This window comes from Phyllostomus hastatus, unplaced genomic scaffold (assembly GCF_019186645.2).
Source record: "Phyllostomus hastatus isolate PE091 unplaced genomic scaffold, TTU_PhHast_1.1 phas_contig_150, whole genome shotgun sequence".
NCBI classification, from domain to species: Eukaryota; Metazoa; Chordata; class Mammalia; order Chiroptera; family Phyllostomidae; genus Phyllostomus; species Phyllostomus hastatus.
In genome coordinates this window covers 37653436-37680893 of record NW_025333611.1, presented here as the reverse complement: position 1 = coordinate 37680893, position 27458 = coordinate 37653436, and the positions used below count along the sequence as shown (strand labels likewise).

General features: G+C 39.5%; 1 protein-coding gene across 4 annotated transcripts in view; it reads right to left on the bottom strand.

Moving 5' to 3' along the window:
• Positions 1–27458, bottom strand: part of UIMC1 (ubiquitin interaction motif containing 1) — a 113086-nt gene that overhangs the window by 22513 nt on the left and 63115 nt on the right. For all 4 annotated transcript variants that reach the window (XM_045827885.1, XM_045827907.1, XM_045827896.1 and 1 more), the window contains exon 10: positions 24215–24368. In XM_045827885.1, coding sequence (XP_045683841.1) covers positions 24215–24368 — 154 coding nt within the window. The remainder of the gene's footprint in view (positions 1–24214; positions 24369–27458) is intronic.

Below are 27458 nucleotides of genomic sequence, written 5' to 3'. Positions count from 1 at the left end.
CCGCATAACAGCTCGCCCACTGCAGTCCTGGCCAGTCATCATGGCCAGTCATCCTGAGGGTCAATCACCCCAATGATGTGTCAACAGCAATCAAGGCTCAACTACAACAGGAGGGGACACACAGCCTACACAAGGGACAACCCTGGAGCATCTGGCTCAGATGACCAGAAGTTCTCCACCACTGGGCCCCACGGGGCACCTACTACATTAAGGCCACTCTACCAAGATCAGGAGATGTAACAGATCTACCTATATAGAAACAAACACTGGGTGGCAACAAAATTGAAGAAGCAAACAAACGTCACAAATGAAAGAATAGGACAAAACTCCAGAAAAAGAACTAAATAAAATAGAAGTAAACAACCTACCAGATACAGAGTTCAAAACAATGGTTATAAAGATGCACAATGAACTTAGCAGAAGAATAGGTGGAGTCAATGAGAACTTACACAAAGAGATAGACACCACAAGAAAGAACCAATCAAATGAAGGATACACTAACTGAAATGAAGAAAACAGACGGAATCACAGCAGATTAGATAAAGTAGAGCACTGAATCAGTGACTTGGAAAGCAACAGAAAAAAGGAATCCCATTGGAACAGAAAAAAAGAAAAAGAATTTTTAAAAATGAGAACAGTTTAAGGGACCTCTAGGACAACATCAAGCATAATCACATTTGCACCACAGAAGTGTCAGAACAGAAAAAGCAAAAGATTGAAAATCTATTTGAAAAAAATGACTGAAAAATGTCCCTAACCTGATGAAGAAATAGATATACAATTCCAGCCCATAAGACACATCATAATTAAAATGCCAAAGGTTGACTTCAGCCAAGATGGAGGCATGGGGAGACACACTGTGCCTCCTCACACAACCAAAATATGGACAACAAAAATTTAGAAACAAAAAAGCAACCAGAACTGACAGAAAATTGAACTGTACAAAAGTCCGACAACCAAGGAGTTAAAATAGACACATTCATACCAAACAGAAGGAAGGGCGGAGTCGGACGGCCTGGTGGAGAGGCATCGAGGCCCCAAAAAAGTGGTGCCTTGTGGACCCTGGGCATGCAAGGCAGCAGCTGACAGACCCGAGGTGTGCAGGCAGTGGCTGGCAGACCCCGGGCTTGGGGTGGCAGCAGGCAGACCCAGTGAGGCGCACCAGACAGCCGGCTGAATGGGTGGTCCCACATTTGCAGGCAGATAAACCAGGCGAAACTGGTTTATCTGCCTGCAAATGTGGGACCGCAAGACAGACCGCGCAACCCAGGGTGCCAGCCTGGGAAATACAGCCTCAAAACACCAATTGAAAACACCTGTGGCGGTTGAGGCACAGGGAAAAACTCCCAGCCTCACGGGGAGAGTTCGTTGAAGAGAGCCACAGGGTCCTAGAATGTACACAAACCCACCCACACAGAAATTAGCACCAGAAGGGCCCCGATTGCTTGGGGGAAGCGGGGGAAGTGACTGAAAGCTGGCAGAAAGTGGAGCAAGCACCACTGTTCTCTCGCTGACCCCTCCCCCACATACAGCGTCACAACCCAGCAACATGGGTTACCCCCCCATGAACACCTAAGGCTCCGCCCCTCACTACATAGCAGGCATGACAAGGCAAAAAAAAAAAAAGTGGCCCAAAAGGAAGAACAGATCAAAGCTACAGAAAAAAATACAACTAAGCTACAAAAAGATAACCAACGTATCAAATGCACAGTTCAAAACAATGGTGATCAGGATGCTCACAGAACTGGTTGAATTTGGTCAAATTAGATGAAGAAGTGAAGGCTACAATAAATGAAATGAAGGAAAATGTACAGAGAACCAACAGTGATGGGGGGAAAAAATGGGACTCAAATCAATGGAGAGAAGGAAGAAAGAAACAACCAAACAGGAAAGAATGAAGAAACAAGAATTCAAAAATATGAGGAGAGGCTTAGGAACCTCCAGGGTATCTTTAAATGTTCCAACATCTGAATTATAGGGGTACCAGAAGGAGGAGAAGAAGAGCAACAAATTGAAAACTTATTTGAACAAATAATAAAGGAGAACTTCCCCATTCTGGCAAAAGAAATAGACTTCCAGGAAGCTCAGAGAGTCCCAAAGAAGTTGGACCCAAGGAGGAACACACCAAGGCACATCATAATTACATGAGCCAAGGTAAAAATGAAGGAGAGAATCCTAGAAGCACCAAGAGATAAGGAGATAGTCACCTACAAAGGAATTCCCATTAGACTGTCAGCTGATTTCTCAAAAGAGACCTTACAGGCAAGAAGGGGCTGGAAAGAAATATTCCAAGTCATGAAAGGCAAGGACCTACATCCAAGAAGACTCTATCCAGCAAAGCTTTCATTTAGAATGGAAGGGCAGATCAAGTGCTTCTCAGAAAAGGTCAAGTTAAAGGAGTTCATCATCACCAAACCCTTATTTTATGAAATGTTAAAGCGACTTATCTAAGAAAATAAGATTTAAAAAACATGTATAGTAAAAGGACATCAAACTCACAATTATGAACAACCACACCTAAAGCAAAACCAAAAGAAACTAAGCAAACAACTAGAACAGGAACAGAACCACAGAAACGGAGATCACATGGAGGGTTAGCAACAGAGGAGTGGGAGAAGGAGAGAGGGGGAAAAGGTACAGAGAATAAGTAGCATAGATTATAGGTTGAAAATAGATAGGGGGAGGGTAAGAATAGTATGGGAAATGTAGAAGCTAAAGAACTTATAAGTATGACACATGGATATGACTAAAGGGGAGGATATGGGTGGGAGAGGGTGTACAGGCTGGAGGAGAGTGAAGGGGGAAAATGAGACAACTGTAATAGCATAATTAATAAAATATATTAAGAAAAGAAATATTAAAGGGACTTCTTTCAGAAGGAAAATAAAGAGATCAAAAATAAAAATAATGAAATGGCAATAGCTACACACCTATCAACAATTACTTTAAATGTAAATAGATTAAATGCTCCAATCAAAGGCCATACGGTGGCTGAATGGACAAGAAAATAAGACCCATATGTAGGCTGCCTAAAAGAGAGCTGCTTCATATTGAAAGACACACACACACAAACTGAAAGGTAAAGGGATGAAAAAGTTACTTCATACAAATGAAACAAAAAAACAACCCCAAAACCTGGGGTAGCAATACTGTATCAGACAAAACAGACTCTAAAACAAAAGCAGTAACAAGAAACAAAAGGACAGTTCACATACAATAGCCAAGATATGGAAACAACCTAAGTGTCAATCAACAGACAATTGAAAAGGAGATGTGGGGTGTGTGTGTATGCATATATACGTGTGTGTGTGTGTGTGTATGAATATTACTCAGCCATAAAAAAGAAAGAAATCTTACTATGTACAAAACACAGATGGACCTGCAGGGTATTACGCTAAGCAAAATAAGTCAGAAAGACAGACAAATACCACAGGATTTCACTTATATATGGAATCTAAAAAACTAAATAAATGGAACAGCAACAGATTCATAGATACAGAGAACAAACTGATGGTTGACAGATGGGAAGAGGGTTAGGGAGCCAGATGGAAAAGATGAATGGATAGAGAAGTACAAGTTGGCACTTACGAAAGTCATGGGGATATAAAAGTACAGCAAGGGAATATAGTCAGTAATATTGTAATAACTATGGTATCTATGGAGCCAGATGGGTGACTAGATTTACCAGGGGGATCACTCTGTGTATTATATAAATGTTCAGTGTATTATATAAACATTTAACCACTATGCTGTACCACTGAAACTAATATAATATTGAATGTCAACTGTAATTGAAATTTTTTAAAATTTTAAACTATAAAAATAAATTTTTTTAAATAAAAAAAGGTACCTGACTTTAAGACTTACTATGAAGCTACTAGTCAAGATATTTGTGGGACAGGCATAAGGAAAAACAGACTAATGAACTATAACAAAGAACATAGATGTAAGTCCTCACTTATATAGTTATCTGAATTTCTATAAAAGCACCAAAGTAATCCAATGAAAGGAAAGTCGTTTTCAACAAATGGTTGAAAACTAGACAGATATCCATATGGAAAAAATAAACCTAAATCCTTAAACCTCAAACCTTATACAAAACCTCAAGATGCATCATAAATTTAAACAGAAAACAATAACAATAACAATAAAGGAAAACAATGGATAAATTAGACTTCATTTTAAAACTTCTGCTTATCAAGACACCATTAAGAACATGAAAAGGCAAGTCACAGACTAGAAAAAATATCTGTACAACATATTTGACAAATGACTAGTATTCAGGACATATGAAGAACTCCTAATCTCAATAATAAAAATTCAAACAATCCAATTTACTAACTTAGTGATTTGACCAACTACTTCTCCCTAAGGATGGTAAAATCTAATTTGTAAGGTCACTGCAAAGATCAGATGAGATAAGGGTACAGTCCACCTTTACCACCCACTTCACCCACAGTTTTTTAATGTATTTTATATATACATGTATGTATATATGTATGTGTTTGTGTGTGTATAGTTTCAAATGAGATTTTATTTAAAAACAGTATTCTCTTGTTTAGGAAAAAGAAAGGTTAAAATTTATGGGTCTACAACTCATTCCTGGTCTTTGTAATGACAGTGACTACAATTTCTACTGGTTTGTGCTAGGCATTATGCACTATGTCCTTATATCGGGTTGGCCAAAAAGTTTGTTTGTTTGTTTTCTGTAAAATGGCTCTAAATAGCGCTTAGTTGTCTTTAACTTCATTTGAAACAATTTTGCTAGGCTGAATTATGACAGCTGTCCTATCATCATGCATTTAAGAAAGCTTATCAAAATTGGTGAATTTTTGTGTAGCCATTTTAATATTGAATATGGAAGAAAATATGCAACATTTCCAGCATATTATGCTTTATGATTTCAAGAAATGTAAAAATGCAACTGAAATGCAAAAAAAAATTTTTGCAGTATATGGAGAAGGTGCTGTGACTGACCAAATATGTCAAAAGTGGTTTGTGAAGTTTCATACTAGAGATTTCTCGCTGGACAATACACTCCATGGTCGCATAGAACAGCTGAAGTTGACAGCAATCAAATCAAGATATTGAGAACAAACAATGTTATACCACGCAGGAGATGGCTGACATACTTAAAATATTCAAATAAATAAAGTTATTGGTGAAAATGAAAAATGTGTCTTTTATTTTACGGAAAAAACTAAACAGACATATACATACGTACATGCATATACATACATATACATATATGTATATATAAAACACATAAAAGCAGAACTATGGGTGAGGTGGGTGGTAAAGGTGGACTGCAATACCAGTACTAGTCCTGTCCATCCTACCCTTTTTCATACCTCCTTAGAACCAGGGTGGTCTTCAAAACACATTGTAGAGAACCAATGCTGTAGAATAGGGGTAGAAAAATCATGGGCTGGCCACCTGTTTTTAAAAATAAACTTTTATTGGAAAACAGCCACCTCATTCATTTATATATTGTCTATGGCTGCTTGCATGCTATAACAACAGAGTTGAGTGTCTGTGACAGAGACCATATGGCCTGCAAACCTAAAATATTTACTATCTGTCCATTTAAGAAAAATGTGTCAACTTTTGCTTTAAAAGAGTACATTTTCTGAGAGCTGAGCTGTGTAGCACCATGCTAAGATGCTGTGGAGGAAATAAAGATGGCTATGACACTGTTAATAACAATACTAAGCTTATGAGTAAATCATTAATGTTTCATTCCTAAAAAGGAAATTTGGGGGGTTTGACTCTCCTACAAATTAAGAGAGACTAAGATATTATCATCAAAAACTCTCTGTAATGTGTGAACCTTGTTTGGATCCTGATTTCAACAAACCAACTGTAAAAAACAATTATGAGAGTCAAGGAGATGTTCAACAGACCAGACATTGGATGATGTTAATCAGGTGTAACAATATTATGGTTAGGGTTTTAAAAAGAGAGATCTTGTATTTCATTATCATATAATAAAATGGTATCTGGAATCCGATTTGAAATAACCTGGGCAGGGGAGCTGTGGATGAACTAAATGCAGATAAAACAGCAGTGACTGTAGTTCATAAGTGGGTGACACAAGGGGGTTTCAAGGCAATACTATTCTCTCAAGTTTTATATTTCAAATTTTCTGTAATTAAAAAGAAAATGAATACACACAAAGTCCTTCTGCAACAGAACAATCAAGGTAAAACTGGCCATTGTCTTTTGAAGAAATTGGTATTACAGTCAGGTAGGCACAAATATAAGGACCTAGAAAAACACCAAGACACCTCTTTCTAAAAAATCATTAATGGCAGTAAAATCCAGTGGTTGCATATTGTCATCAGAGCCTAAATTAAGATAATACTAAATGAGTTTCATATGTATGAAAAACTCTGAATTCTGAATTTTAGTGGCTGCTTTATCAAAGTTCCTATGAAAGTGAAATGAATGACAATGGAACATAATACAAACATAAACTTTTAAAAGTTATCTTATAATATGTACAAAAATATATACATGCAAATCAGTCACCCAAGTTAAGAACTAGACCAATTAGCTGTGTGCTCCTTTCTGATCCCATCCTTTCTCTTTACACATCCCCACCGAGAAGCAGCCTTTATTCTCAAAATCACTATTACTTTGTTCTTATAGCAGACAGTCTTACCATAACTTCTTTAAACAATATGTTGACTATTGTATTGGATTTAGTATTCTCACACTTTTTTAAAATCTGAATTTTCACGGATGACTCTTTGGAGCACAAGCTTTTGAATTGAAGCTGGTTGTGTATCCCAGTTTTTGCTGCTTTCTAAGCATGTAATCTTGGGGAAATTATTTTTCCTGTCATGCTTCAGTTTCCTCTTCTATAAAAGTAGAATAATATCTGCTTCCAAAGTTTGTTGTGAGAATTAAAACAGAATATACAAAAAGCATAGCTCCTGGGGGGAGAGGGGGCATAAGACAACTAGAGGTAATGGGAAAAAATGTAATAAAGATTAAATTTTTTTTAAAAAACATAGTTCCTAATACATAGCAGGTGCTCATAAATGGTAGCTATAGTTAGTTAAAATTAAATAAGATTTATAAAGATGTGGCAAATTAAACCCTATTTTTTAATGAGAAAACTGATATCTTACTGTTGAGAATTTCTTTTAGCCCTGACCAGTGTGAGCTTCAGTTGGTTGGGCGTCATTCCACAAAGCAAAAGGCCAGGTCGATTCCCAATCAGGGCACGTGCCTGGGTTGAGGGTTCAGTCCTCAGCTGGGGTGCATATGAAAGGCAACCAATCAATATTTCTCTCTTGCATCAATGTTTCTCTCTCTCTCTTTCCCCCTCCCTTCCCCATCTCTAAAAATAAATTTAAAATTAAATGAAAAAAGAACAGATATCTTTAAGAAGGGAAAAAATGAACCTATGAAAAAAGGTTTCTTTTATATTAGGCCCTTAGAAAAATTCCACAGTAGCCAGTCATTCTGTGACTGGTCAATCTCCACAGCCAACACAGAAGTACTGGTACAGCTCGTCTAACCCTTTGACATTGCACATATGTTGTATAGAGGTGACTTATGTTGCATTGACTCAGTTCATCAAGAAAGAGTCTGCATCCATCAAACTGTTTCTTCCAGGTAATGGAAAAGCTGGCAAGGTCAACTCTGATGATATGATATGATATGATATGATATGATATGATATATGATAAGATAATGATATGATATGAGGTGAGATTTCATGTTTGCATACAGGGGTGAAGGATTCTAGTACTCCACCTTCCTGAAACTGACTTAGACTGCTCTGGTCTCAAACTTTGCCCTGACAGTGCATGTCCCTGTCTCTATGCATGGGAAGGCAGAGAGAAGAGAACGATAAAGAATGATGCCAGCTCTGGAGTCAGACCAGCCTAGGCTCTCAGGTAAACTGGAGGTAACAGCCCTCACCACCTAAGGCAATTATAGTCCTGACTGTGGCTCTAAAACAGTTCTAATGGGGACGGCTAATCTAATATTAATTCCTGGACCTTTCTTCTTTCTTAAAATGCTCTAGATCAGCGATTTTTAACCTCATGGCACAAATAAACGAATTACTAAAATTTTGTGGCACACAAAAAAGATATATATTTTTGATGATTTGACAAAAAAAACAGGCATAATTTTGATTCATTCACACCAGATGGCTACTGTTATGTTGGTTGTTGTCACTTTTTAACTTGACAATCTAAGGGAAAAGAGGTCAGTGCCCCTGACCAAACATTCAGGTATTGCATGTTTTAAAAATTCTTGCAGTACACTGGTTGAAAATCACTGCTCTAGGTACCTAAATTAAAAAGTATGACTAGATCATGAAGTGAGAGAACTTCTTTAAAGTGGTTTTTAGCCACTAATATTCCTTCAACACCTAATGCTTTGGGTATTAACTCAGGTGTTAATAAGAGCTATTTTATTTTTCAAGAAAGGAATAAGAACATCTGGCAGAAAAAAACCTGCTAAAAGAAATCCTGAGGCCTGGCTCTTCAGCAGCGTGGCACAACGAGCAGAAGTAAGCAAACACAGTCAGTGTTAAGAGGAACGAGACGGGAACAGCGAAGGCGGTGGGGACCCGAGCAGACACAGATGGCATTCGGACTGCTGTTTTATGTGCCACGCCACACAGCAACTTTATTAATGCACCAGGGAGGAGATGCTATGAGGACATGTCCTACAGAAAGGCTGAATGCAAATTTTCAGAAAACAACTAAGATGACCCCTGTACCATCTTAGGTCATCTAAGATGACCAGCTGTACATCTCCTTCTACCTCTTAGCTTCCTCCTCTCATCATCAATGGCAATGAATTCTTTATCCTTTCCCCTTGCTGCCCACTCCCCCCTTAATTCTGCAAGGGTTCCAATACTCTTCTCCCCATATCAGTGCCACTTCTATCACACTGATTAGATCTTTCTGCAGGATCAGCACTGCTTCTGCTTGAAGAAATAAAAGCTTTGACAGCATTCACAAAAGAAGGGGGTTGCCATCCCAGGCAGTATAAATCTAGAAACTTGGTAAAAATTGATGGGTGGATGGAAAAAATTTAGAAACCACCTTTTTAAAAAATATTTTTTATTGGTCATGCTATTACAGTTGTCCCATTTGCCCCCTTTCACTCTCCTCCACCCTGCACACCCCCTCCCACCAACATTACCCCCCTTTAGTTCATGTCCATAGGTCATACATATAAGTTCTTTGGCTTCTACATTTCCCATACTATTCTTACCCTCCCCCTGTCTATTTTCTACCTACCATCTAGGCTACTTATTCTCTGTACCTTTTCCCCCTCTCTCCTCCTCCCACTCCCCTGCTGATAATAGAGAACACCTTTGAAGCAAAAGGCAAATGTTTTATAAGGAACTCATATAAACTGATAAGAAAAATACTAAGAAATCAATACTCAGGCAAAGTTCAGAGAACAATTCTTCGGAGAAGAAATACAAATTGACTTTTATAAAAAATAATTTCTACTTCACTACTAATCAAAGAAATATAAATTATAATGAAATGTCACTGACTACCATAAATATGCCATGCTTTTTAAAAAGAGTTATTTCTCAGTATTTGAAATGGTGTGATGAGAGGATCACTCATTATTGAGAATTTAAATGAATATAACCTTCCAAAAAGCAATCTGAAAACTTTATATATATAATCCAGTGATTCCACTTTTAATAATCCCATTTAAAGGAATAACTTTTATCAGAAATTCAGACAATTTATACATTTCAAGGCTAACTGCTATTTTAGATGCATACCTGTCATAGAAAAAAAATGGTAAAAAAACCTCATGCTTGATATTAGGGAACTAACGAAGTAAGAATCTGTCCTTTTTCTCACCAATCAGAAGGAGTCCCTTCCTCCTCTATGAGTGGTTAGTGCTTCTACTTAGCACTTCAACTGATCTGTACCACACTTAGTTGTGTCTAAGTCTGCTTGTCTCACTGAATTGTGAATTCCCTGAACACAAATTTCTGGTCCTACTCAGTTCTGTATCAGATCTCTTACCATCTCTTGAGCAGCCCCAGCATCTAGCACAATACTTACTTCACTAATAGCAGGATACAAAAATTTATGTTAAGTTGATTCACTGTACAGAACCAATTAATCAATGACTTCAGAGATAGTTTAATTTTATATACACAAAGCCATTTGAACACACATAACAGATAGGAGCAAACACAGTAGTGATAACTGACCTAATTCTACCACAACTTGGAATAAACTCAATTCCATGAGATTATAGGAATGAGTATATTAGATTGCATTCTCATGTGGTAATAGTAGCAGTGGTAGTAGCTGTCATCAGAATCTACAGTCACTCCCTTTTATCCTTTCTCTTTCTGCCTGCCTGGAACACAGATATGAGGTCTAGGGATGCAGCAGTCATTTTGAGACCATGGGTCACAAAGCCACAAGTGAAGGACTGTAGAGCCATAAGACAAAAGCCTAAGTTCTCGTTACATCACTGAGCCACTGCCTCACTCTAGACATCTTGTTATGTGAGAAAAAGAAACACTACATGTTAAACCCATTGTCAATAGTGTTTTCTGTTATTGTGGTTGACAGAATGTTCTGATAGACTGTGAAGGATTTTCCATTACTTGTTCTGACTTATAAACGATACACACCCATCCACCTGATCACAATGGCTACACCAAGATTGGGTACTTAAATCAAGTCAAGTCAATCAGTCTTTCTCCAGACTGACTCATGTGGTCTCCTTGACAATAAAGGCTAAAAGTCCATGGCTGCTGGCAGTCATGCCTGCCCCTATCTATTCAAGATAGACTTGAAATAGTCTATCTGTTAAATACAGACAAGTGGAGTCAAAAGATGGAGAGCGAGACATCAGCTCTGCCTGAAGCCTATACCAGACTTCTCAACTATTATGCAAACCTTTTCTTTTTTTGCTTAAAGTTAGTTGAATTATATTTCCAACCAAGAGTCCTACATATTACAGTGAGGAAGGCATACAAGTAGTCATTTTACAGATGGAAAACACTTTGTCCTGTATTAGCCCACTTAATTCAAGTTACATTTATTGTTCTCTAATCGTCTACTATTTCCTTTCATACTGCTTACACCACAACCACATTGAACTTGCTCTTTCCTGTACACTCTCCACATTTTTCTGTTTATTTGATTTTTGCTTACTGCTCTTTTATATTAATGCTCTTCCCTCTCAATCTCTGATCACACTTCCTCTGAAACACCTCAGGATTTTATCTATATGTCCCTTAGTAGACTTGACTTTGTAGTACAGTTATTCATGAGCATGTCTTATCTATCCAAACACATTTTAATCTCAGTGTGTTTGGATTTGTGTATCTCCCCATAAGTCAATGTCTCCCAAATCCATGTTTTTTCTGTTAAACCTATGCTATTCCCCACAAACACATAGTTAATACCTCAGTAGTTGGGTGTCAATAGCAATATACTTAATCTAATTGTCCTGGGTATCACAAAAAGCCAATTGATACAAGCGAAAGGAGTAAATGGGGTACAAACTACATTCGGGTAGGTAAACAGAGTGTATTTAAAGAAACAAATCAATTTTGTGCAATTTAAGAAATGTCTTAAGATTTTTGCTGAGTCACCCAAGTCATGCCTATTCTAGGCCTCAGTCCTTTTCTATTAGCTCAACCCAGCCACTTTCACACCCTTACTTTCCCAGGAGCAGTCTGTGGAGAAAAAAACCTCTCCTGGCAGCACCCAGACTCTAAGCCACAGCCCTGTATGTGCACAGTTCATGCCTCCAGCTTCCCTAACTTTCCTATGACCTTTCTCACTGGCTGGTTCTTACCATTTTGACTATCAGACTGCATTTCCCTGCCTTTCATCTGTCCCTTAACTCTGCCTGGCTGACTGCTTATCCTTTAGGTATTAGCACAAAGAAACACAAATTTCACCAAAAGTACAAAGGCAAGAATATTCAATAGTAACAGAAGCTACCATTTACTGTGTGTCTATTACAAGCTAGACACAGGTACTTTATAAAGTGTCTCTGATTCTCATGGCAATCCTGATGACATCACACTAATGTTAGAAATCAGGCACCTGATCCTCAAAGAGGTAAGGTAATTTCTCAAATATCACCCAGCGACAGTATTCCAGCTCCACCTAGTTCCACAGCCCATGTTTCTCCCACTCTACCATATTGCCAAAACTAAAACGCTGGCTGTTTTCGCAGCTTCCACCCTTGTCCCCCATCCCAACAATCTATCACAGCAGCCAGAGTGATTCTTCACTCAAATACCAATTCATTCTTTGCTCAAACCCCTCCAATAGTTCCTCCTTTGCTCAGAGTAAAAACTGAAGTCCTTACTATGGCCTAAGAGTCCTATTCACTTGTCCCCTCCTCAACTACCTGTCTGGTCTCATTGTTTACCTCTCCTTTAGTTCCTGCACTCCAGCCACACTGGCTTTTGTCATTCCTCATACACACCAAGCCTGTGGGTCTTTGCACTTACTGTTCCATCCGCCAGTAATATCCTCCCCTCTCCACCTTGAAAAACTCTTAGCTTATTCCCTCATTTCTCTAAGGTCTCTTGCTCAAATGTCACCTTGAGGGACCTTCCCTGACCACCTACTTTTAAATTGCTACCTCCTGACCTCAGACTCTCTATTCACCGCCCTGCCCCCACTTTCTCTTTTTCTCCAAAATACTTAACATATTGTTTATTGTCAGTATCCCACTGCTAGAATATAAGCTCCTTGAGAACACAGACTTTGTATATTGTGTTTACTGTATCTGCTATTTAGTAGGTACTTAATAAATATTTATTGAATGAATAAATGGAGAGCCTTATTCTTCTTAGGTGTTTAAATAAAAATAATCTTGAAGACATTTTCCAGAAAACAAAGGCAACCTGTCTTTGTCCTAGTCTAGATTAATTTACCAAATCCTCTCCCCTCAAATAATGCTTTTAAAGGCCACTCTCTCTAATTTTTCCATAGTGTGAATAGCTAGCCATGTCACTGAGCAATAGTGAGCAGACTGAGCCAAGTTAACCAGAGTGTAGTATTATTATCACATAAAACTTACAGCAAAGTTAATCAGACACATATTTAATGATATACATAATTGTTATTGTGCTGCACGGTAACTAGGCATAAATGGTAGACACTTCATGTAAATGACTCTAATTACTATTTTTTTTTACACAGCCAAACCAAGCATGTCTAGGATCAGATTCAAAGGAAAGCAGGAAGGAGGGGAAAGCTGGATACTTAACTCTGGGGTGTTCCCTCTCTTATTCCATACCCGTAGTCATTGGGCTAATGGTTTCCCAGCCCGGGTTATGTGCCTTCGGGAGTAACTTTTTCAGGTACTCCACAGTGGGAGAGGCTTCCTTTTATGGAAGATAATGAAATTAGGCTGAGGGTCTGCTCTATCTCCAGATACCAAGCTGACAGGAACCAGAACAATCACTATTGTCCCTGGCAAGGATGACAAGGGTAGGCAAGCTGGTAGTGAAACCAAATACACAGGAAACTTATCGAGGACCTATGCCAGGCACACTAGTAGGTACTTTGCATAATTTCCCTAACTCCATCCCACCTGCAGCTCCCAGTTCTGTATTCAGGAAAGCAGGAGTGAGCAGGGAAGGGGACAGTTCCAGTGAGGACTCCCTCCGCCAAATTCTCTCCCAGGGCTAAAATGGCACCAGAAAGGATAATTTAGGTGAGCAAGCTAACATTTCTAGGAAGATGCAGAGGAAGCTGTTGTTTAGTGCTGTCTTCCTCACTTCCTCTCTTATCTACCCCATAACAGGACACAGGGCCCTCCACTTTCCCATGGGTCTATGCAAACCTACCCAGCCATTACACACCAGGCTAAGCCCACTGTCTCTGAGACACCATCCCTATTCACTGCAGCTCCTCTTTTTCCTATTGCACTTACTGTCAGGGACATTCGTTTGGGGACACAAACACTCACTTTGTGTCACCCTGTAATTAATTTCTTAGGTTAATGCATATCTCCCCAGTGAGAAGCTCCTTAACTGCATAAACCTTGTCTTCAACTTCTTTAGTAACCCGCATAAAGTCCAGCACGGTTAAAAAAAAGTGTTCCATAAGTATCCAGATGAATTAAAGTAGGAAGGCAGTAGGTGATAGAAAAGAATCAAATTTCTGATTTTAGGTAGACAAGCTGGAGTTGAAAGAAGTCTGTCTTTATTATACTTCTGAAGTAATTTTTAAAAGATTTTATTTACTTATTTTCAGAGAGAGGGAGAGGCAGAAAAACAAGGAGAGAAACATCGATGTGCAACAGAAACATCAGTTGGTTGTCTCTCGTACACCCCCAACCAGGGGCCCTGCCTGCAGCCCAGGCATGTGTCCTGACCGGGAATTGAGCTGCAAACCTTTTGGCTCATAGGCTGGTACTCAATACAATGAGCCACACCAGCCAGGTCTGAACTAATTTTTAAAACAAATTTCCTTATGAAAAAGAAGTGTGACTGTCATTCAGGATAGAACACACATCTTTGGATGTCATCTGAGACATTTGGATCAGAGTTACAAGAAACACAGTGCCAAAAATTTAAGAGCTTCCAGTTACATCAGAAAACAAACATCTATAATGTCCATAAGAGCCATCAAGACCACAGTGCAAATCCCATCAGACAGCATTAGACAGGGTCACTGACATTTGGCCCAATGGAATAAAGGGAACCTAAAAGGCTTTCCCTGAATGGATGGTGATGCAAAACTCACTCTCCTTAGCCCAAACCTGATGGTGTCAGCTCCTCAAGTTCAATGAGAACAACCCGGGTTTTGTGGTAGAAATCTGCATTTGGTTTGAGAAAACTCAGAAACAACCCTGAATCAATTTCAACAGCAAGTATTTGGGGTTGTGAGTTACCGCACCACACCTCAGTAAGGAAGAACAGGATTTTTAAAAAACAAATACCAACTTCCAGTCAAGATGGCAGCATAGGTAGAAATGGCTTGACTCTTTGCACAACCACATCAAAATTACAACTAAAATATAAAACAATCATGACTCAGAACCATGACAAATCGAGTTGAATGGAAGTCTGATAACTACAGCATTAAAGGGACCATATTCATCCAGACAGATAGGAGGGGTGCAGATGCAGAACAGGCTGGTCCCTCACCCAAGTGTGGTGAATAAAAATTCAGGAGGGATATGTGGGAGGGAGGGAGTGAGGAGTCCCAGCCCCACACCAGGCCCCCAAGCCCACGATTTCAGAAAGGTAAGTCCACACAACTTCTGGCTGCAAAAACCAGTGGGGTTTAGTCAGTGGAAGAAATTGCTGGAGCCCCAAGCAGTTCCTCTTAAAGAACCCACACATGGACTCATGTACTCAGACTCACTCCCTCTGGGCTCTAGCACCACGTAGAAACTTGAAAGGCACCAGTGGCATAAAGGGAGGAACTGAAGTGTCTGGCATCAAGGTGAGCTGAGGACATTGTCCCTTTTCTAAACCCTCCACACACAAAACCAACAAGCTGGTGCCATATCTGAGATTCCATCAACTTGGCTAACACTGTTTGACTTGCCTTGAGGATCCCCAGAGACTATGCCCCACCCAACTTTTGGGCCCACCCAAGCTGTTTTTCCTTATGAATGGCTGGTCTTGGCTCATGCTTCACACCTTCCTAAATCCTCCCGAACAAGCAACAGCTGGACTCAGTAACCTCACAGGCCCAGCACCAGCAGCAGCCATCTCAGATTGCTTTATAGCTCAGGTAGGTGCTCTCAACAAAACACAGGTGGGGGCTGACCTTGGCCTGCACCACCTGGGAAAACCCAGGGCCAGTGCACACTGTGGACAGCTACAGACCACATTGGAGCACTACCAACTGCCCTTGCACAGCTGATCCTCCATGGAGGGCGGAGGTTGGTGGTCAGTGGTCACAGCCAGTCCTTTCAAATGACTGGCCTGGGTAAATCCCTCCCATTGATCTGTCAACAGCAACCAAGGCTCAACTACACGAGGAGGAAGTACTCAGCCCACACAAAGGGTATACCTCGAGTACCCAGCTTGGATGATAGGGGAGGCTGTGCCACTGGACCCTACAGGATACTTCCTACATTAGGCCATGCTACCAAGACACAGAGTCAAAGCAGCTCTACCTAATACACAGAAACATACACAAGAAGGCTGCCAAAATGAGGAGACAAAGAAACATAGCCCAGGACTTCCGGCCAAGATGGAGGTGTTGGTAGACACACTGTGCCTCCTCGCACAACCAAAAGAAGGACAACCACCATTTAAAAACAAGAAACAACCAGAACTGGTAGAAAACTGAACTGTATGGAAGTCCGACAACCAAGAAGTTAAAGAAGACACACTCATCCAAACCAGCAGGAGGGGCAGAGATGGGTGTGCAGAGAAGATTCACCACAAGGCGGTGGCTGGAGGACTGGGGCAGGCAAGGCAGTGGCTGGTGGACCCAGTGCCAGATTGTGAAGCATGGTGGGCAAGGTAGTGGTTGGTGGAGTGGGCAGTCCCACATTCACTCACAGATAAACTGGGAGGAACAACTGGGGACCAAGACAGATGACGCAACCAGAGCTCCAGTACAACCCAGGGTCCCAGCACAGGGAAATAAAGCCTCAAACCACTGACTGAAAACACCTATGGGGATTGAGGCGGCAGCAGGAGAAACTCCCAGCCTCACAGGAGAGATCGCTGGAGAGACCTACAGGATCCTAGAACAAGCCAATCCACCCAGGAATCAGCACCAGAAGGCCCCAATTTGCTTGTGGGGAGAGGGGGAAGTGACTGAAAGCTGGCAGAGAGCTGACAAGTGCCACTGTTCCCTCTTGGACTCCTTCCTCACATATAGCATCACAAGCCAGCAACATGGGTTACCCCACCCAGGTGAACACCTAAGGCTCCGCCCCTCACTACATAACAGGCACGTCAAGACAAAAGAAACAATGGTCCAAATGAAAGAACAGATCAAAGCTACAGAAAAAATTAAGCTACAAAGAGATAACCAACGCATCAAATGCACAGGTCAAAACAATGGTAATCAGGATGCTCACAGAACTGGTTGAATTTGGTCGCAAATTAGATGAAAAAATGAAGGCTACAATAAGTGAAATGAAGAAAAATACACAGGGAACCAATAGTGATGGGAAGGAAAGTGGGACTCAAATCAATGGTGTGGACCAGAAGGAAGAAAGAAACATCCAATCAGAAAAGAATGAAGAAACAAGAATTCAAAAATATGAGGAGAGGCTTAGGAACCTCCAGGACATCTTGAAACGTTCCAACATCTGAATTATAGGGGTACCAGAAGGAGAAGAGGAAAAGCAACATATTGAACACTTATTTGAACAAATAATAAAGGAGAACTTCCCCATTCTGGCAAAGGAAATAGACTTCCAGGAAGTCCAGGAAGCTCAGAGAGTTCCAAAGAAGTTGGACCCAAGGAGGAACACACCAAGGCACATCATAATTACATGAGCCAAGGTAAAAATGAAGGAGAGAATCCTAGAAGCACCAAGAGATAAGGAGACAGTCACCTACAAAGGAGTTCCCATCAGACTGTCAGCTGATTTCTCAAAAGAGACCATGCAGGCAAGAAGGGGCTGGAAAGAAATATTCCAAGTCATGAAAGGCAAGGACCTACATCCCAGATTGCTCTATCCAGCAAAGCTTTCATTAGAATGGAAGGGCAGATAAAGTGCTTCTCAGATAAGGTCAAGTTAAAGGAGTTCATTATCACCAAGCCCTTATTTTATGAAATGTTAAAGGGACTTATCTTAGGAAAAAGAAAGATAAAAATATGAACAGTAAAATGACAGCAAAGTCACAGTTATTAACAAAATAATACATACCTAAAACAAAAGCAAAAGCAAAAGCAAACAAAATAATACACACTTAAAACAAAAGCAAAGTCAAACTACGCAAACAACTACAACAGGAACAGAACCATAGAAATGGAGATGACATGGAGGGTTAGCAACAGGGGAGTGGGAAGAGGAGAGAGGGGGAAAAGGTACAGAGAATAAGTAGCCTAGATGGTAGGTAGAAAATAGACAGGGGGAGGTTAAGAATAGTATAGGAAATGTAGAAGCCAAAGAACTTGTATGTACGACCCATGGATGTGAACTAAAGGGGGGGAATGTGGGTGGGAGGGGGTGAGGAGGGCAGAGGGGAATGAAGGGGGAAAATGAGACAACTGTAATAGCATAATCAATAAAATATATTTAAAAAAATAAAAATAAAATTTTTTAAAATAATAAAAATAAATTTAAAAAGCCATATCCTTGGGCAATAATTTTTTAAAAAGAGAAATAATAAATAAACTATAGCTGGCAAAAACAAAAAGGAAGAAACATGGCCCAAATGAAAGAACAAATCAGAACTCCAGAACAAGAGCTAAACAAAATGGAGATTAGCAATCTATCAGATGCAGAGTTCAAAATGCTGGTTATAAGGATGCTCAAACAATTTAGTGAGGACCTCAACAGCATAAAAGAGATCCAGTCAGAAACAAAGGATTCATTCATTGAAATAAAGAACAATCTACAGGGTTAACAACAGTAGAGTGGATGAAGCCAAGAATCAAATCAATGATTTGGAATATCATGAAGCAAAAAACCACCAATGAGAACAAGAAAAAAGAACCCTAAAAAACAAAGATAGTGTAAGCAGCCTCTGGGATAACTTCAAGCATTCCAACAATGGCATCATAGGGGTGCCAGAAAGAGAAGAGAAAGAGCAAGAAATTGGAAATCTACCTGAAAATCAATGAAAGAAAAATTCCCTAATTTGGTGAAGGAAACAGACATGTGAGTCCAGGAAGCACAGAGTCCCACAGAGCAAAGAGGCCCACTCCAAGATACATCATAATTAATATGCCAAAGGTTAAAGATAAAGATCTTAAAAGCAGCAAGTGAAAAATAGTTAATTACATACAGGGATTTCCCATAAGACTGTCAGCTCATTTCTCTAAAGAAACGTTGCAGGCTAGAAGGGATTAGCAAGAAATACTGTATTTTGCCATGGGTATAATACACTCCTGTGTATAATGGGCACCCATGTTCTTGGGGCAAACTTTTAGGGAAAAAAACTCTTTCATTTTAATTTTTTAATTCAATTTTTTCATTTATATTTAGAAACAAAACCGATTTTCATATTCCAGAGTGATATTTTGCATACAGATATTGTTATTACTTTCTAGAGTGATAGTTTTAATGCATAAGCATAAATAAAAGAATTAAAAACATTTATATAGATAATTAGTAAAACCCATGTATAATGTGTGCCCTTATTTTTCCCTAAAAAATTTGGCCAAAAAGTAAACATTATACATGGCAAAATATGGTATTCCAAGTCATGCAAAGCAAGAACCTACAGCCAAGATCGCTCTACCCAGCCAAGCTATCATTTAGAATCAAATGGCAGATAAAGAGCTTCCCAGACAAGAAAAAACTAAAGGAGTTCATCTCACTAAACCATTATTATATGAACAGTTAAAGGAACTTATTTAAGAAAAAGAGGACTTCCGACAAGATGAAGGCATAGGTGGACGCACCGTACCTCCACACACAACTAAGATTAGAACAACAACAATTTAGAGCCAGGATAACACCCAGAACTGATAGAGAATTTATCTGAATGGAAGTCGGACAGCCAAGAAGTTGAAGTAGACCCGTTCATCCAGACCAATAGGAGGGGCTGAGAGGAAGAGCGGGAGCGAGTCGTGCAGCGCAGAGTTTGGGGAGAACTGGGCGCGTGGAGCAACCGGGAGCGCGTAGGCCTTCCGGGACGCAGCGGTGGACCCTGAGTACGCAGGTGGCGGCTGGCAGACCCAGTGAGGCAGCATTGTGAACCAGGGCAGAGCGCGCAACCCAGGATCCCAGAGAAGGGACTGAGATCCCAGGAGACTGAAGCTACTGCCATTGTTCCCGCCCATGCTCGCACCCACATACAACGTCACAATCTAGTGACTGGGGTGCCCAGCCCAGGGGAACACCTAAGGCTCCGCCCCTCACTGTAACAAGAGCAACCAGACCCGGAAAAAAAAAATTAAAAAAAATTTAAAAAAGGAGAGAGAGAGACATGTGTCCAACAGAAGAACAGATCAGTACCCCAGGACTCATCCTTTTGAGCGACCAAGAAATAGCCAATCTATCACATGCACAGTTCAAAACACTGGTGATCAGGAAGTTCATGGAATTGGTTGATTTTGGGCACAAATTACATGAAAAAATGCAGGTTACCATAAAAGAGATGAAGGAAGATGCACGGAGAGCCAATAGTGAAGGGAAGGAAACTGGGACTCAAAACAATAGAGTGGGCCAGAAGGAAGAAAAAAACATCCAATCAGAAAAGAATGAAGAAATAAGAATTCAAAAAAAACACGGAGAAGCTTAGGAACCTCCAGGACATCTTTAAACGTTCCAACATCTGAATTATAGGGGTACCAGAAGGGGAAGAGGAAAAGCAACAGATTGAGCACATATTTGAACAAATAATAAAGAACTTCCCCAATCTGGCAAAGGAAATAGACTTCTAAGAAATCGAGGAAGCTCAGAGGGCCCCAAAGAAGTTGGACCCAAGAAGAAACACACCAAGACACATCATAATTACATTAGCCAAGGTAAAAATGAAGGAGAGAATCTTAGAAGCAACAAGAGATAAGGGGACAGTCACCTACAAAGGAGTTCCCATCAGACTGTCAGCTGATTTCTCAAAAGAGACCTTGCAGGCAAGAAGGGGCTGGAAAGAAATATTCCAAGTCATGAAAGGCAAGGACCTACATCCCAGATTGCTCTATCCAGCAAAGCTCTCATTTAGAATGGAAGGATAAAGTGCTTCTCAGATAAGGTCAAGTTAATGGAGTTCATCATCACCAAGCCCTTATTTTATGAAATGTTAAAGGGACTTATCTAAGAAAAAGAAGATAAAAAATATCAACAGTAAAAAATGACATCAAACTCACAGTTATTAACAACCACACCTAAAACAAACGCAAACTAAACAACTAGAACAGGAGCAAAACCACAGAAATGGAGATCACATGGAGGGTTAGCAACAGGGGAGTGGGAGGAGGAGAGAGGGGTAAAGGTACAGAGAATAAGTAGCATAGAATGTAGGTTGAAAATAAATAGGGGGAGGGTAAGAATAGTATGGGAAATGTAGAAGCTAAAGAAAGTATAAGTATGACACATGGACATGACTAAAGGGGGGGATATGGGTGGGAGAGGGTGTACAGGGTTGAGGGGAGTGAAGGGGAGAAAAATGGGACAACTGTAATAGCATAATCAATAAAATATATTTAAAAAAAGAAAAAGAAAAAGAACGTCAAAACTGTGAACAATAAATAAAATGGGAAAAAATACATATCTATCAACAATTGAATCTAAAAAGCGAACTTAGCAAACAAGAAGAACAGAGCCAGAATCATGGATACAGAGAGCATTTTAATGATTTCCAGATGGGAGGGAGGTATGGGGGGGAATGGGTGAAGATGTGAGAAGATGTGAGGAGATTAACCCATGTGAGGAGATTAAGCCATGAGATGTAAAGTATACTATAGGAAATGGAGTAGCCAAAGAACTTATACATGTGACCCACGGATATGAACAATGGTGGGGGGATTGCCTGAGGGAGTGGTATGAGCTGGGTGAAGGGTTATAAAGGGGGAAAATTAGGACAACTGTAATAGCATAATCAATAAAATATAATTTTTTAAATAAATAAATTTTAGAAAGCAAATACATAGCTTAAAGATGTCTGATCACAGTAAATACTATAGCTTCCTGTTTGAGCATAAACTGTCCAAGTTCAGTCTGGAAGGTGTAAGTAGGAGCTGCTCTGTACTACTCCTTATCTAATAACTCTGACCAGAAGAAGGTCATCTATTCCTAGAGCTCAAGGGGCATGCAACTTCTCAAACTCATTTATTTCTGGACCTCAATGCTGAGTAGGCTGTTGACTCAGACAAGTAATACCACTTGGGTAAGCATGTTCAGTGAGATACACAAGACAGTCTCTTCCTTTTCTGGTCACCAAATGCCCAACCCCAGAATTCTTTCAGTCACTGGAACTCTCTGCTAAAAATGAGACTAAAGAACTATGTTAAATTAAAAGTGCATCTAAAATCCTAGGCCTTCAGTGCTCTTCTAGTAAAAGATGTTGATGGCCCTGGCCAGGCAGCTCAGTTAACTGGAGCATCGTCTCATACACCAAAAGGTGCAGGTTCAATTCCCACGCAGGGCATGTATCTAGGTTGTGGATTCAACTCTCCCCCTTTCTCTCTCTCTAAAAATCAATAAACATATCCTCAAGTGAGAATTTAAAAAAAGCTGATGACCAGTTTTAGGTCTTCACCTTTCACTGTATTTAAAAGACTACAATCCTATTAATAAAGATCCTTAAAAATGACGACAAAGTCTTTGACCTAGTAATTCCACTGCTGGGAGTAGTAACAACAGCTAAAAGTTCTTAAGTACTTACTATGTGGTAGGTACTGTGCTAAGCATTTTCCTTAAAATATCTCATTTAACCTCACAAAAACCAAGTAAGGTCATTACTATTACCAGACAGATGAAGAAAGGGAAGCTTGGAAACTAGCACAGGTAACACTCTAGTAAGTGACAGAGGTGGGACTCAATCTCACATGGTTGGACTCCAGAGCCCATCTTTTTTACTAGCACCCAAATTAGGAATGTATCCTTGGGAAATAATCCCAAAGTATAGCAACAACTTAAGGCATAAGAGGCTCAGTGCCATGTACATGGCAATTTGAAGCATTCCAAATACACAACAGTTAAGTAAATGGAGGCAATTCAAATCACAAAGTATTATGTAGGCATTAAAAATATTTTTATATCTAACTTTTAGTTACTCATGAAGGAAATTTTATGCTATTAGTAGAGAAAGCAAAATAAAAAACTTTACACATAGACCTCAACTATGTAAAAGTTACTTGCACATGGAAAGATCTAAATTCACTGCTATATAAAAAAAGACAAGTTACACAATAATATATACATGGCATGGTCCCACTCATGTAAATAGCACCTGACTCACTTTAAGTATAAATAAATGTAAGCCATTATTACTATTATTACTATCACAATTACGATTATGATTATGATTACTACAGTGGACATGTACTACTTTTCAATCGGGAAAAAAATCAACAAATTTATTTAAATTATAAGTTTTGGTATTTTCCTTATTTAAGAAATAAGAAGTGTATTGCTTCAGGAAAATTAAATAACATATCTTTCTTTCCCAGAAATCTTAACTTCTAAACTAGCTCACAATTTCAGATTAAATACCTCTAACTTATGGGAATCAAGTAGCAGTGAGAAAAACATTGCAACACCACCAATCATCTAAAGTATGGTTACATTCAGCGTGTTGGACCACAGAAAACTGTACTGATAGTATCATATGTAGAATTTAAAGTCACAAACAGAAAAGCAAGATTGTGGTGGAACTTCAAGGACCAATATCTCACACTAGGGTTTTGGTGCACTCTTTTTTTAAGAGACAAGAAACAGCTTCAGGATGACGCAGCAAAAACACATAGGACACGAAATGGGGATTAGAAATGTCTGTCAACTGCTGTCTTCAGGTAGAATTTACTTACACACATACACACAGAAACCTACAAGGTACTTTTTTTAAAGATTTTTCATTTATTTTTAGAGAGAGGAGAAGGGAAGGAGAAAGAGAGGGAGAGAAACATCAATGTGCAGCTGACTCTCACACGCCCCCTATTGGGGACCTGGTCCACAACCCAGGCATGTGCCCTGACTGGGAATCAAACCAACGAGTCTTTGGTTTGCAGGCCAGCACTCAATCCGCTGAGAACAAGGGAGTTATTCTGAACTGAAAATGGGCAACTCTAGAACTTAGTTCCTCAAGTTCCATACAAGTTTCAATATTTAAACATGTAAATTGAAATGCAAATTCCATGGCACTGTCATGAATTTCAGCCTAACTATGGCAAAGAAGAAGATGCAACATTAAAAGATAAAAGATTTTTCCCTTCCCCTTCTCCTCAGGTATGTGCTACACAATGACATTGACATACCTGCCAAAGTAATCAAGAACATGAAAAGTAATAAAGAATTAACTAGATAAAAAACAAACAAAAAACCCCCTTGTAACTTTGAAGAATTGTCTCTTTTTCCTGTACTGTATTGTCCAGAATTACAAAACCATCACACAGTTAGTCCTTACCTATATCTTGCCCCACCAGCCCATTGCAGTACATGGCATGTCGCTCAATCTTCGTGGGTGGGAAGCCTTGGTCACATAGTGGGCAGGATACCTTGGTACTAGATGAGAAGGTAGCAATAGGTATTTCCTTCTCAGCATCTTCCCTGTTACCAACCTGAAGAACATGACAAACAGCAATTGTTAACAGCTTTACTTCATAAAATTATTTCCCCCCAAAGAACTACAAGAAACTCTATCCATACTTCATTTACTATTAAACAGACAACTCTAGTCAGTTTGCAAATTCAGGACTGAGGATTGAGAGATACAATGACACAGTTAATACTTACTCGGTGCCTGCCCACTATCTGCTAAGTACTCTGAATGTAATATTCATTTGATCCTGGTAGTAATCTAACAAAGGTATTAACACACCCCTTTTACACATAAGAAAAGCATTGTCCAAAACAGTAAAGCAACCTGCCCAAAGTTACAGGACAAGGAAGTAGCAAAGCTCCAAACACTGAGGACATTCCTCTCTAAACCACGGCAAGTCACTGTTCTCACTGTGTCAGTACGCTGTGCCTGCAGTGTTTCTACAGTCTATGGAGCAACATCATCTTAAAGACACTTTTCCAACCTCATGAAAGGACTGTGACATTGTACTTGACTTGAGACATATATAAGGAGTTAGAAAACAAAAGAGCTCTAAGCAAAAGCAGGACGACTAAAATTTAAGAATCTAGGTCTCAGCTTACACCAGTGAGACATACCATCTCTTGTGTTCTACTTATGACTTTCCAATTGAAAGAAGAAATACAACTAAGACCCAAATATTCAAGAAGTCCAAAGAAAAGTCATTAAGACAGTTCTGCCAAAGCCATTCTTATACCTTATCTCTCCTTTTCCTCCCATTGTTCTACAGTCATCATTTTTCCAACAGTTGCCGGTATCTCTCAGAGGCAGTTTTATTTTACCTTTACAGGTCAAAACAGAACTCTGCAGTGATTAATTCAACAGTATGTGTGAGCACTGCAGCACTACTGCCTAACACTCGCTTCAAAGGACGGCGTGTCCTATCCAATCAATGTGAAACTGTCCTGCACAATCACTGCTTCCATTTCAGAGCAAGGAGCACCTGGACTGTCATTATGCCTTACTACAGGGAAAAAATAAACCATCTTCTGCTACAAGAAAACAGGACCAAAACTTCAATGAGTGGATAATCTGAGCTCTGAGCAAACTGGGTTTTGGGATGGTTTTTTCTCTCTTAAGTTTAGGACATCCCTAAAATCTACTGCTTGTGAATGTGACCGAGCAGAGAGGAAAATAGGCCATCAAAATATCAAGTCACACAGTTTCTACAACTGCCAGAAAATGCTGTTTTCAACACACATGTCTTGTACTTAAAGAGACATACTCTGAATGAGAAAAAAAGAAAGATGAGAAAGGGACTAACAGTGGTGAGTTCCTGTACTATGCCGGGCCTGGCCAAGCAAGTTCCATATCCATCACAACAACCCAACTAGTAAAGGTATCACTAGCTCCAGTATTACAGAAAAGGAAACTGAGGCTTGGAAAGGCCAAGTAACCTACTGATCACAAAGTCAGTAAGCAGGCAATCTAGACTTAAGTCCTGTATGGCATCAACCCTTCAGCATTTCCACTCCACCATGGTGTGGTAAAAGCAAAAGGTATCTCCTCCCACTTTATTTCTGGTAGCTGGCTCTGCCAGGTATTGGGAGACTATATGGTTCTATTCTTCTCTAGGAGGTGGGGTCTAGAAGTTCTAGGTGTTATTTATTCCAAGTTTAGTTAATGAGCTTCTTACATATCCAGGTTCCTCTGTTCATAAATTTTACAATGAAAAGTCATCTTGTGCATGCAAGGCCATTTGAGCAGAGGGGGGAAAAACATCAAATATGCCCGATAATTTGGAAGTGGTCTTGAGTTACTGAAAGTTAGTGTCTTGGCCTTCTGAAGTTCACTAAATGCAGAAATACTATATAACATGAATGTCACAGTACTCAAGCCTAGCTCTATAAAATACAGAAAATGTACCTTCAACTATTAACATATTCAAGAGAGCAGTCTATTATCATCTTATTATAAAGACAAAAAGCACTTCCAAACACACTCATAGGCAACTCAGGTTTCCAAACATTTTTATATTAAAATAAAATGTTTTCCCAACACCATTAAATGGTCTATTTAAATATTAACTATAATCGAGGAACCTGAAGGAAAAAAAATACAAGCAAAGCAACTTTTATTAGGACCATGCACTCAGGGATTAAGTCTCTGCAGAGCGGCTTATACTTCTTTTAAAATACTATACAGCCATTTCTCAAGAAAGGCAGTTGGACACCAAATCTTGACCTCTTAAATGTCTCTTACCTTCTGGTCTCAAAAGAAACTTCACCTCAAGCAACGGAACAAAAGTGCACCCTACAAACCACTCCCCCCTCCCCCACCCGTGTGCTGTGTGACTGAAAAAGCTGTCTGTTTAGCTATTTTCCCTTTGACCACAGGTCCCTTAACACAATTTATTTAAAAGCAATGGACTAAACCAACTATTTGATTCTGAATAACATCCATTAACTCTTCTGAAAACTGATCATCTGAGATTCCATCAAGGGAAGCTCTCCTAAGGGTAAGATATTCAGAAAACATTATTTCCAAAGGAACCTGACCACTGCAGGAAATCAAATCAAGAGGGATTATAGTTCTGCCCACAGGTACTCCAAATACTCAAATGCTGTCGAGCAATTTGCTGCCATTAGTAAGGTAATATCACTGAACAACCACAAATACATTACAAAGCAGTAAAATAATAACTAGTTCCACATGCATACTTCTGCCAAATCCCTACTATAGTCTTCACCTAATTTAATCTTCAGAAAAACCCAGTGGATATCTCCATTTTACATATGAGAAACTGAAGTTCGGAAAGGCATTCCTATTTGGTGCTCCCCTAATGACCTAAGCCTCTCTCTATCACTGTATTTCTCAGACCACATGAAAATTATAATTTTCTGTTTATATATCTGTCTCCTCCCTTAGCAGGGCTCTTTGAAAACATGGACTGTTTTTTTTCTTATTTAATTGTATGTCTCATGAGTCCAAAACAATGACTAGATCCAGTATACTAATTATAAATATCTGCTAATGACTAAAATGATTAATTAAATAATTTGTGCAGCCCTGGACAGTGTGGCTCAGATTGGTGAAGCATTATCCTGTAACCAGAAGGTTATGGGTTTGA